This window comes from Camelina sativa, chromosome 11, assembly GCF_000633955.1.
Source record: "Camelina sativa cultivar DH55 chromosome 11, Cs, whole genome shotgun sequence".
NCBI lineage: Eukaryota > Viridiplantae > Streptophyta > Magnoliopsida > Brassicales > Brassicaceae > Camelina > Camelina sativa.
Window position 1 is genome coordinate 33,798,641 of NC_025695.1, and position 13,779 is coordinate 33,812,419.

General features: G+C 39.4%; 2 protein-coding genes across 2 annotated transcripts; both read left to right on the forward strand.

Moving 5' to 3' along the window:
- On the forward strand, positions 8,326-10,297 carry LOC104725065 (probable indole-3-pyruvate monooxygenase YUCCA5). The gene has a single exon (XM_010443665.2). The coding sequence runs from the start codon at positions 8,780-8,782 to the stop codon at positions 10,052-10,054; it is 1,275 nt and encodes a 424-aa protein (XP_010441967.1). The 5' UTR covers positions 8,326-8,779; the 3' UTR covers positions 10,055-10,297.
- LOC104728612 lies at positions 12,595-13,245 on the forward strand. The gene has a single exon (XM_010447573.1). The coding sequence runs from the start codon at positions 12,595-12,597 to the stop codon at positions 13,243-13,245; it is 651 nt and encodes a 216-aa protein (XP_010445875.1).

The window sequence follows — 13,779 nt, forward strand, 5'->3', positions numbered from 1 at the left end:
TACTTGTTAATGTGTCATATTATGTGTATCAGAAACTATTCATACTGCTAGGAATTTTCTTGAGTGTTTAACCGAGAAACTACCGAGTAAGATTAACAGGTTGTGTTTCCTTGTGTTCTGTTTTCTGTTTTGCAGGTTTGTAGTGCAAGAAAGTAAAAAGACACGAGGATATACGAGTTCCCAGGATCAATGTGATCCTGGTACGTCTCGGTGAACCTGAAACCAGTTCACAAGGAGTTTCTGAGTAGCAATTACAACTTGAACAAACTCACCTCAAGTTCACGTCTCTCACCTTACAAAGAACCAGACCCCAAGAAAGAACAAGAACAATGAAAAAGACAAAAGTCTCTCTCACCCTCTAAAGGTTTCTCTCTCTCTAACCTCCTAGTCCTTTTCTCTGTAATGTAACACCAAATGCTTCTCTGTTTTGTTCCCTCTGCTCCTCACTCCTTTAATAGCCCTCTGTCGTTGTCTTGCAGGATGATACAAGACAAACATGTACGGTTCACACATCAAGCGTGTTCCCGACCAATGCGACTGTGTCCTTGTCGTTTGATTTCCAGGGCTTATTCTTAGCAGACCAAGCTGGGCCTAAACAACATTTACCGGCCCAACCCTTTAGCGTAAGCCCACCTGTCTGATCCAAATCACCAAAACGACAATCTCCACCTTGATTTGCTCAGACAGACCAACCGAAGAGTCGACCCCCTACAGTCCTTCTCTGATTTCACCACCAGAAACCACTGATCCGCCTTCACCGCCGGAGGTGTCCGTTCCGTCTTGACCGTCGGAACTCTAGCTCTTATCAGAGCTAGACTCAGTGCCGTAGCACCTTTAAGTTACTTAAACCTTCCTCAAATTTCATCTTCTGTATCGATTTTGTTAACAAATCGGCCGGATTCTCTTTTGTGTTGATCTTCGAAACTTTCAGCGTACCCTCCTCAATTTCACTTCGTATGAAGTGGTATCGCACCTGAATGTGCTTTGTGCGTTCATGATGCACGCTGTTCTTGGCCAAGCAAATGACGCTTTGGGAATCACTGAAGATTTCAACTTGCTTTTGCGGAATACCCAACTCACTCACAATTCTCATCAGCCACAGAGCTTCTTTGGCAGCTTCAGAGAATGCCATATACTCTGCTTCCGTCGTCGATTGGGCTACCACTTGTTGAAGACCAGATCTCCAGCTTATCGTATTTCCACCAACCTGAAATACATAATCGGTAATTGATCTCCTTCTATCTAGGTCTGCTGCATAGTCACTATCACAGTAGCATGTAACCTTGAAATCCTTAGACTTCGTGAATGAGAGCTTGAAATCTGTTGTGTGTTTTATGTACCGTAACACCCATTTAACTGCTACCCAATGTTGTTTGCAAGGAGAGCTCATGAATCGACTCACCAGGCCCACTGCATATGCTATATTCGGACATGTCCCAACCATGGAGTACATGAGAATTCCTACGGCACTTGCATAAGGTACGCTTCTCATCTCTGCCTCAGCTTCTTCTTTATCTTCTGGTTTAGTACCAGACAGCTTGAATTCTCCCCCCATAGGTGTTTGAACTGGTCTCGCATTGTTCATACCTAAATTTGCTAAAACCTTCTCTAGATAGCTTTCTTGTGACAGTAATAGCGTCCCCTTTTCTCTGTCCCTGATGATGTCTATGCCCAGTATCCTCTTTGCATTTCTGAGATCCTTCATCTCAAATTCCTCACTCAACACTCCCTTCAATCTAGAAATCTCTGCCATGTCCTTCGCAACCAGTAACATGTCATCTACGTAGAGTAGTAGATAAACATATTCATTGCCCCCTAGACACTTAAAAAGTAGACACACAAATCATACTGACTCCTTGTATAGTTTTGGGATTTCATAAACTGATCAAACCTTAGATTCCACTTTCGTGGAGACTGCTTTAAACCGTATAGAGACTTCTCTAGTGAACACACTCGATCACCATTTTCATACCCTTGTGGTGGCTCCATAAAAATTTCCTCTTCCAGCTTTCCATGTAAAAACGCTGTTTTTACATCCATCTGTTCCAATTCAAGAACTTTGTAGACCACCATTGACAACACCAGCCTGATGGTTATGTGCTTGACTACTGGTGCAAACACTTCGTGATAGTCTACTCCCTCAATCTGAGAAAATCCTTTTGCTACTAACCGAGCTTTGTATCTTGGTCCTTCCACTCCTGGTATACCTGGTTTAAGTTTGAAAATCGACTTACAACCAATGGTTCTCATGCCTTCTTTTCGGTCTACATCTTTCCATGTTTGACTTTTCCGATGTGAGTCCATCTCCTCCTCTATTGCAGCAATCCATTTCAGTTTGTCTTTACAGCTAATAGCTTCCTCATAGGTTCTTGGCTCTCCAACGTTTACGAGTTGAGACATGGTGAATGCAAATGCAACAACATCACCATCATCAAACCTGCTTGGTGGTTTGATGTTTACTCTTCTTTCTCTGTCTCTTGCAAGTTGGTAACTTCTGAACGAATCACCACCAATGTCAAACTCTTCTTCTGACTCTTCTATTGATCCACTCTCTAAAGGAGCTCCACCTTCTTCTATTGGAGCTCCACCTTCTTCTATTGACTCGTTTGTGGATCCAAAAGTCTCTCCTCTTTCAGTTGCACTAGGTAAAATGAATGTTACTTTCTTCCCATGTTTCTCAGATATCGCCTCTTCAGTTTCAGACAATTTACCGATATCCTTGTACAGAATATCTTCACAAAACGTTACGTCTCGACTGACAATACACTTTTTGTCCTCACTGCTCCAAATTCTGTAACCCTTAACTCCCTGTGGATACCCCATAAATACCCCCTTCTTAGCTCTTGGTTTCAACTTTCCTTGGTCAACATGATAGTAAACCAAGCAGCCAAATCTTCTGAGGTGATCATAATCCGGTTTCCTTCCCGACCAAACCTCTTCAGGAATCTGAAAGTTTAATGGTGAGGATGGAGTTCTATTCATCACATATACGACTGTTAATGAAGCTTCTGCCCAGAATGGTTCTCCCAATCCTGTTTCACTCAGTAAGCTCCTTATCTTCTCAAGCACGGTTCTATTTAACCTCTCAGCAACTCCATTTTGATGTGGGGTATAAGGACAGGTTTTGTGCCTCATAATCCCCTTTTCCTTGCAGTAGTCATCAAAGATTTTGTTGCAAAATTCCAGACCATTGTCTGTTCTTAATGCTTTCAGCTTCTTTCCACTTTGATTCTCAACTAGTGCCAGCCATTCAACAAACTTGGAGAAAGATTTATCTTTTGTCTTGAGAAAGAATACTCATGCTTTTCTTGAGAAGTCATCTACAAACGATATGTAGTATTGGCATTTTGCCAAGCTTGGTGTCACGTTCGGAGAGCCCCAAAGATCAAAGTGTACATACTCCAAAATTTCCTCTGATGTATGCTTGCCAGTTTTGAATGACAGTGAGATTTTCCCAGAATGCAGTCTTCACACTGTCCTAATTCTGCTATCTCACTTCCTTTGAGTAATCCCTTCTTGACTAACAGCTTTAACACCTTTTCACTTGTATGGCCAAGTCTGCTATGCCATAAAGTGGTTGGGTTCACTGTTCTTTCAGCTGCATTTACCTGCTCAAGCTCCGCCTTTCCTTCTAGAAAATATAGTGTGTCTCTATAGTTTCCTGCGAGAGCTTCTTTGTTTCCTTTGAACACTTGAATTCTAAAATGTTTAGACTTGAACCAACATCCGTTTGATTCCAACTGTCCCAAAGAGATTAGATTTCTTCTTGTTGTAGGTGAGTTTCTGACTTGAGACAACACTACTTCAGTCCCATTGTAGTTCACAATTTTGACTTTCCCAATTGTTGTGATTACACAATATGTGTCGTGTCCCATCAGAATCCTTCCTCCATTTACCTCTTCTACATCAAACATCATATCTCTTCTGAATGTTATGTGGTAAGAACATCCAGAATCCAAGATCCAAGCATCCTTTGGTTGATACTCTGAAACTGTCAACATCAACGGTTCAGCACCTTGAGCTTGTGCAATGCCTGCTTCACCCTTTTGACTTGTGCTCGCTTGGTTCTTCTTCGGACAGTCTTTCTTCAAGTGATCTTCACTACCACAAATCCAGCAAGTCCTTTTCTTTGTCTTAGACTTGCTCCTTGAGTCTGCTTTTCCCTTTGGCTGAGTCTTCTTCTCAGTTCTGCCCCTTGTCAGTATAAATAACCCTTCTTCTGCAGACTTTTTTAGTGCTCCCTTATCTTTCAGCTCCAATTCGATAGAATATGTTGACGTGATGATCACTTTGGGAGTAACAAAGTCCTTGTCTTTGTTGTTGTACTTCAAAGTGTGTACGAGGTTGTCAAACCTCTTAGGCAGACTGTTCATGAGGATTGCAGCCGTATCTTCCTCGCTCATCTCCACGTTTAGGCTAGATAAGTATGATATGAGCTTATTGAAGGTATTTAGATTCTTGTCCTCCTCTACATTGAAGCTAAAGAACCTTTGCTTAAGATAGAACCGATGTGGTAATGTCTTAGCCTGATAGTTGTTCTCTAGAGCTGTCCACATAGCATGAGCGGATGGCTCCTTCATAACCTTTCTAAGCACCATATCTCCTAGACTGTGACTCAAGAGATTTCTTACCCTTCTTTCTGTATCTAGCCATTTTGGATCTGACTTTGTTGCCCTTTCTGAGTCTTCACCATCCTTTCCTTCAGCACTTTTTACTGGTGGTGGATGTAGTACCGACTCAAGGCCCAAGGTTTCCAGCTGAGCGCACATCTTGTGTTTCCACAAAGCAAACTCACCCTCTCCATCAAACTTCTCCACGTCAAATCTTCCTTGTGTAGGTTCAATCACTGAGACCTCTTCAGAACCCGAGGCTCACACTTAAAGGTTGGACCTTTCTAAGTTTTAGAACAGTAACCTTCTCAGACTTGTAGAGTTCCTTGTAGATCTACTCTCTCTATGGTTAGAACACTCTAACCTGGCTCTGATACCACTGTTAGGAATTTCCTTGAGTGTTTAACCGAGAAACTACCGAGTAAGACTAACAGGTTGTGTTTCCTTGTGTTCTGTTTTGTGTTTTGCAGGTTTGTAGTGCAAGAAAGTAAAAAGACACGAGGATATACGAGTTCCCAGGATCAATGTGATCCTGGTACGTTTCGGTGAACCTGAAACCGGTTCACAAAGAGTTTCTGAGTAGCAATTACAACTTGAACAAACTCACCCCAAGCTCACGTCTCTCACCTTACAAAGAACCAGACCCCAAGAAAGAACAAGAACAATGAAGAAGACAAAAGTCTCTCTCACCCTCTCAAGGTTTCTCTCTCTAATCTCCTAGTCCTTTTCTCTGTAATGTAACGCCAAATGCTTCTCTGCTTTATTCCCTCTGTTCCTCACTCCTTTAATAGCCCTTTATCGTTGTCTTGCAGGGTGATACAAGACAAACCTGTACGGTTCACACATCAAGCGTGTTCCCGACCAATGCGACAGTGTCCTTGTCCTTAGCAGACCAAGCTGGGCCTAAACAACATTTACCGGTCCAACCCTTTAGCGTAAGCCCATCTGTCTGATCTAAATCAGCAAAACGACACATACATGCATATTATTAAGTTTTATGCATATGAACTTTTTTTGGTTTTATGGACTTTATCATCAATACTTTAATATCTTTATCTTAAACCTTCCAAATTACTTCTCAGATTTGGCAAACGACTTAAATTCTCCTTTGTATGGAAGCAACCAACTCATTTGGCTAGTCTACCTAATAGTAATACCAATTACAATTTTTAAAACTCTTGTTTTTAATGCATATTTTTATATACTAATATTTCTCATATTTGTTTGTATATACACATTCTATGTACACTACTAGTCAAATACGTCATTAATGTCTCTATGTGAAGAGGCCGTTGACACAAATTTGGTCAATTTCTTTGGATTCTTCCAACTACTAAAATTCGGCAATTATGGAGGATTCTTAATTATTCTAAGGATAAATATATCAAAAGGGAAAATGATAAGGATATTGTTAAGATTTTCTTCGATTATTTTTTATGTACTTATTTTATGTAATGATATACTCAGCTTGTGGGAAGGAAGGAGCCATGTGAGCCAAAAACTATACATTCTTTGTTAAATTTGATAACATGTATAAAAATTCTCCATTATTACACAAGATAATTTAATATATAAATAAGTAAGAATGTAATCATTACAAAAGTATTTTATTTGTAATATCTACAACTACAAAGGGAGCTTTCTAATGAGGTGATCATTGAGTCTCAATTAAAACTGAAAATGCAAAAGATTTTTATTGTACTATTCGATTTACATCTAATTATATTATAATACTGTATAGTGATGAAAAGTATACATATGCCACCAAGGCACCAACCAAATTTAAGTGCCGGTGGAAAAGTTTAACCAAGGCCGGTTAATGAGATCCATTATAATCTAGCTTCAGTAGTTATACTTATAATCAATTACCACATGAAAAATGATCTTACAATGCTAATCTAAATGATTCGCTAATCAATTTTGTTGAGTGTTATGATTCGGCGTGTGAATAATGTTTTATGAGAAACTTAACTCAATCGGTAGGAGATATAAAAAAACATCATTTTCTCAAAACACTGTAATTATCTCCAAAACATGCATGTTACATTGAAGAAACGAACTTATACTAGCCGCGGGGGTAATAGTGCTTCATAAATTGGAATGGAGTGATGGACGACGTAATATTAGCAAGCTGACGTGGACTCATAGTCAAAGGTTAGCTTATGATATTATGTTGCATGGAGATAACAAATATATAAGACTAAGCTTAAGTGTCTCAAGAAGGGTTTTTAGCAGTTTAAAATATTTTACTAGAGCAAGTTACCTTTGGTTTTTAAGCTATTGCAAACAAGATACTAGTGCGGTTGTTTGATTCCTTGGTGAGTAATAGTATGATCAGTTGTGATTTGTAGTACAATATTTAGCAAGTACTAGAAAACGCGATAGATCAAGAGATTTGGTTATATTACGAATTCTTATAGACTGTTTAAAACATATAATGATATAAATGTACTTGAAAAGAAAATATATATGTGCAATCACATCGTCCGTTGTACATCACTAAGTTCCAATAGTTATAAAATAATGGAATATAATATTAACTTTTCCATTTAGAGTTCATTTTATAAATCTAGAAAAAAAAAAACTTTGCTACGGAACATTCATCGAAAGTAGTATAAAACGAACAACGCCATAAAGGACAGAAATGCTATAAAAATCAAGATATAACAAAGTTACAACAAATTGACCCCAAAAAAATTGTATTAGCTGTCAAAAAGAAGAAGAAAAAACGAATTGATGATTATTCTAAAAAAACAAAAAAAATTGCAAATTGGTTTGACATGGTTACACTGCCTGGTTAGGTAGAGTCGGCAGCCGAGTTGAAGTGGGCGAAAACTGAACCCCCACCTGGGCTCACCATCTAATCCACGTGGTTGTATACTTGTCAGCATGGTTGTATACTTGTCAGCATGCATTGCCACGCCTTTTTTTGTTTTTATCAAACTTGATTACTAGTAACTTTTTCAAAATGCTTGGTTTCAAATGGAAAACGACTAAATCATAAGTGAAGAAAACGAATTAGACCGGAGAGAAAATAAAGAAATAGAGAATTTATGATCTTGGTTTGTTTAAAGGCCTGACTTGAACGTCAAAGTATCCTCAAAAAGAACACCACAATAGTAATATCAATTGATTCTTTTGTTCATTTATGTAAATTCAGTTTGTTTTCCTAGTTACTAATAACTCTAATACAAATTAATTGTGGACTTGTTGTTTGGTTGACACAGGAGACAGCGGTTACGGCAACGGCTATGTTTACATTTTTAACCGTTAAATTGAAATAATGTTTAAAAATGTTAGACGGAGACGTAGCGTCATGATGTAGATACCTACAGCAAGCAAACAAACAAACTATCTTCGATTGCCGCAAGCAGCAAAATTAAATTTTTACTGGCCCTATGTCTATGTATCTACATCACAAGTAGTTTTCACAATCCAGTTTTCTTCTCTATAGCCATATACAAGCTCATGGGTGAATTTGGATGATGTATAGCATTATCACTGGACCATATATGACCAGAAGAATTTGGATGATATAAAATGTCATTATGATTGGTCCATTGTGCCCAGTTGATTACCCCCTTTCACATCATTAGAATTTTAAAACTATATCTTTGTAATAATATTCAAAGCAAAATTTATCAGTAAGTACAATCACAATATATACCATAAAGCAATTATATTATATTATCACCAACTAATTAATACTAATATAACGGGCATATGATTATGAGATACTCTAATCAAAGTCCCATCACAAGCTTTGGAAGAAAAGAATCGAATGATTCCATAAGAAAAAAAAAGCTTAAGACAATAATATAAACTATTTCGCATTTTTAGCGAAAGCATATGATTAAATGGGAAACCTATATATAAAATTATTACACACACTTATTGAAGAACTTTTGTGTTTATTATATTGATTAATAACTAACCTTAGAACGCGCAAATCACAAGCTCACATGCTGCTTCCTCTTAGTTCGTCCATTATATAAACAGACCCACGCCACTTCTTCCTCCAAACACATTCCAAAACATCTCACTCCTCAATCTACAAACAAACCAAACAAAACAAAACTTCACTACCTATACTTCGATCAAAATCACCCAAAACCTTATCCTATTTTTACTACATATAATCTTGATTTGTTCAAATTCACCCCTTAAAAATGGAGAACATGTTTAGGCTCATGGGAAGTGAAGATTTCTCAGACAGAAGACGTTGCATTTGGGTTAACGGTCCGGTAATCGTCGGAGCCGGGCCATCGGGTCTTGCCACAGCCGCTTGCCTCCGCGAGCAAGATGTTCCATTTGTGGTATTGGAGAGAGCAGATTGCATTGCTTCACTATGGCAGAAACGTACTTACGACAGAATCAAACTTCACTTACCAAAGAAAGTTTGTCAATTACCTAAAATGCCTTTCCCGGAAGACTACCCGGAATATCCAACAAAACGACAGTTCATCGATTACCTTGAGTCCTACGCAAACAAATTCGAAATTACTCCTCAGTTCAACGAATGTGTTCAGTCCGCTCGATACGACGAGACCAGTGGTCTTTGGCGCATCAAGACATCATCCTCGTCTTCCTCGGGGTCGGAGATGGAATACATCTGCCGGTGGCTAGTGGTGGCGACGGGAGAAAACGCGGAGAAAGTTGTACCAGAGATCGACGGGCTCAAAACAGAGTTCGACGGCGAGGTGATCCACTCGTGTGAGTACAAATCCGGAGAGAAATACAGAGGAAAGAGTGTTCTTGTCGTCGGATGTGGAAACTCAGGCATGGAAGTCTCGCTTGATCTCGCAAATCACAATGCTAATGCCTCCATGGTTGTTCGTAGCTCAGTTCACGTGTTACCAAGAGAGGTTCTTGGCAAATCAAGTTTCGAAATCTCAATGATGTTGATGAAGTGGTTTCCTCTATGGCTAGTAGACAAGATTCTACTCATTCTCGCATGGCTGATTTTGGGAAACTTGACAAAGTACGGGCTAAAAAGGCCTAAGATGGGCCCGATGGAGCTCAAGGTTGTCACAGGGAAGACTCCAGTTCTTGACATTGGAGCTATGGAGAAAATCAAATCCGGTGAAGTAGAGATCGTTCCCGGAATCAGACGGTTTACTCGTAGCCAAGTGGAGCTTGTAGACGGTCAGAGATTAGATCTTGATGTTGTGGTACTCGCCACGGGTTACCGTAGCAACGTACCTTCATGGCTCCAAGAAAATGATATGTTTTCGAAAAACGGGTTCCCAAAATCGCCGTTTCCAAACGCATGGAAAGGGAAATCGGGACTTTACGCGGCCGGATTCACAAGGAAAGGATTAGCCGGAGCATCAGCAGACGCCGTTAACATCGCTCAAGACATTGGAAACGTGTGGAGAGAAGAGACCAAACGACAGAAAATGAGAACACGAGTGGGTCACCGCAGATGCATCTCAGTTGCTTAGGCCTCAAGTTAGGGCTGGCTTATACCATCATTAACTTTATTCTAAAGGGTTGGGGTAAGAAAAAGAAAAAAAAAGAAAAAAAAAAAAACAGAGTGTTCAATTTATTATTTCATTTTTTTTTGTAAACAAAAAGTATACAGACAGATAGATATAAGAGAGCCCTCTCCTGAAGACCCAACGGTGTCGTTTTTGAAGGCTGCATGGGCGTTTTGTATAACTAGGATGATGTGGCGTTTCTCTTCATTATTATTTCTTTTTTTCCTCTTCTGTTTTTCAATTTTTATCTTTGTAATGGTTTTATGAAAGATAATAATAATAAATTATTTATATTCATAAAAGTTTTTCTCTTTTTATACTTTTTTTACAGCAACAGTTTCACTTGACCAAATCGAGAAACAAAACTAATTAAATTTGTCTTACTTGAGTTTCGTTTGTAATTCTTATCAAATCTGCCACATTGTTAAAAACTTTTCTAATCTGCTATATTCATTAAACATGGCAGTATAGGCTATTACTACATTGCCCTCCGACTTACGTTACTTCGATGGCGGCAAAAGGAAAGAGAACGGGTGCGTGATGAGTTAGTGTGACACGGTTAGAGATAAGCGCGTGACTTTACGCGGTTCCTCGACCACGTGGTGGAGAATTATGTGGACAAAAAATCTCTTTTAGTATCGCTATTGTGGATGATAATAATTATGGACGACAACAAATACGTGGACTTTACGTAATCTTGTAATCTTATCAGAAGTTGTCTCCGAAACATACAATATAGACAAGTACCCCATCTTAATGTATAACTTGTCCGAGACAACAATTTAGTAGTACTTATATTTGGTGGACAAAGATTAACCAATGTATGCATTACTAATATACCCTCGAAATTGGCTCGATGAAATGTCACATATTGGTGTGTAATTGGTTAGCTGTTATTGAGCGGCCTTATTAGCGACTGACAAAACGTATAGTTAATGCTAAAAGGTTGAATAATGGGTAGTTTGTTGGATAATTTGAAGAGCATCCAAGTCTAAAAAAATCTGTGGAGACGAGTAGATTTTAAGGAGACAACCGACGTGAGTTTTTGTATGGTTGTGGTGGACAAAAGTTCTGTGGAGAAGTTATAGGTGTTGTCCTCCAAAGCAAACATAGAAGGTATAGTCGTCCGCCATTAATGTCGGTGGTTGGGGATCTAAAGAAGTTTCTGTCATAAAATATCATGGGTATTTAAGTGTGTAATTTTAAATTTTTTTCTTCTTTTTTTGGTTTGGCAGGACGTAGGGTTTATGAAAGAAATGAAAGAAACAGTGGGTGTCCTTTGCGGCGAATGGGTATGTTGTGAAAACGGAGAATGAAAATTTATTCCTGCCCACGGAGAAATGGGAAGATGTGTTTCATATGGAATTGACACATGTTTCCGAGAGTTTGAAACAGCCATCAAAACTGTTTTTCGTTTAACCAAGGAGTGTAGCGTGGTTATGACCTTTTGTGATTCAGGTGAGACGGCGCCATTAAGTATTGGGAAAATGCCCCCTGTTTTAGTCAGCAACGATGTGGAGTTGGTGCTGTTGAAAAGGAGAATAAGTCAATTTCTTAGGATGAGGTTGTACATCACAGTTAAGGAAGTTTTGGAGGCTGTTGGGTGCGGGGTGGAAGAAGAACCCCTCTCCGATGATGTCCTCTTGGCGTATGTGGAGGGATTAGAAGGATAGGACAAAGGTGAAAGAGTTGATGGTGTTGTTAATGGACAAGAAGGGCAGAACTCGCAACATAAAGAACAACAAATTGAGTCTTCTATGATGGACGACTATATGTCTACATTGTTGTCTTCTACGCCGACTATAATGGAGAACGATGGCAGACAAATCAGGGATTGTCCAAACAGGCCAACGAGTGATAGGAATGTATGTTCTTTGGGGTCAGTGGACAACCGTTCCACTCTGAGTAATACTGTCATAGATTTAAGCGTTGACAGTACTGCTGGCCCACATGCATCACAAGCCGAGTTGTCAACAGAAGACAACCTGGTTGAAGTGGAAGTTTGGTCGTCGAATACAGTTAACACTGATGAAGATATTAGGGATGCAGAGGGTTCTGTTTCCATTTCTAAGGATGAGCCTGATTACAATTTTGACGAGTGGAGTGAGAGAATTAATAACGATTATCCTATTGATTGGGATCCTTACTTAATAACAGATACAATTGAGGGTGTTGTGCATCACCAAGGAGAGTCGACAATGAGCTTGGGTGATGAATTAGATGTGTTTGGGCAGGGTGTGAGCAATGACCCCGACGATGAAGAATAACCAAGAACAGTTAGCCAGGTTAGCATTGGGGATGAGGAGTTTGAGAGAGCTAGATCTGCAATCCTTGACGTTCATGACCCCTTGTTGTTGGAAGATGCACCACCTTTTCATGATAATGTGAAAGGTGCGCCAAGACAAGAGAGAAACATGGACCTAAAAAAAGCTGAAAATTCAATTTATATAGGTCGAATATTTGAGAGCAAGGCAGCTCTACGACAAGCGCTGTGTGTATATGCCATGAAAAGGCTATTTAAATTCAGAATTGGGAAGTCTGACAAAGGCAGAGTTATTGCAACATGCGTGGACAAGAACTGTGGTTGGCGAGTATATGCAACCAACCACCCGAATTCTCAGAATGTGGAAATCAAAACTGTAACTTTGAAACACACCTGTGATGTTTCGTCCAAGTCTAAATATGGGGTTAAGGCGACAACCAAGATTTTTTCTGAACTCTTGCAAGCAAAATTTGCAAACGGGAAGAGAGGTACACGAGCTTGTGAGCTACCTGAGATGGTGCTGTCAGAGCTGAACGTAACAATTTCCTATATAAAAGCATGGAACACAAAGGAATTGACCATGAATGCTGCCCGTGGGAATGAAGAGGAAGGTTATCATTTTTTGGCAACATACCTGCATTTGGTTGAGTCGACGAATCCTCGGACGATCTACGATATTCAGACATGCGTGGATAAAAAAGGGAATACCAAGTTTAAATACTTATTTTTTGTGTTTAGTGCCTCCATCAGTGGATTTAAGTATTTGAGAAAAGTTATTGTAATCGATGGGACAACCATGAAAGGTAAATACAAAGGATGTCTAGTGGCGGCCAGTGGCCAAGATGGGAATATGCATATCTTCCCACTCGCTTTTGGAGTAGTCGAAGTCTAGAATGACAGTGGTTGGGTATGGTTTTTTAAACATTTACAACAGTTTGTCCCCGATGAGGAAGATTTGGTTTTTGTGTCAGACATGCATGCATCCATTTACTCTGCACTGAGCAAGGTATATCCACTGGCACACCATGTAGCATGTAAAAAAAATAGATTATTTTCCCGTCTCTAATTCATTTCGGAATTTTTTATGAAAAAGTCCACCTATTTAGGAATGTGAAGCATAAATTCCACTGTGGTGGTCTTGCTAATATGGTTTCAAAAGCTGTGAGGGCCTACACAATCGGTGATTTCGAGTACTGGTGGAAAGAAATTGAGAATCTCAAGCCAGCTTGTGCGGCATATCTTAGAGACATTGGTCTATCCCATTGGACACTATCACACTTCTATAGTAATCGGTATAATGTAATGAGTAGCAACATCTCTAAGTCCCTAAATGCAGCAATGGTTAGGGCGGTGGATTATCCTATCGTGTCGATGGTATAATTCATTAGGGCTATGCTGATGCGGTGGTTTTGGTGTAGGAGGACAA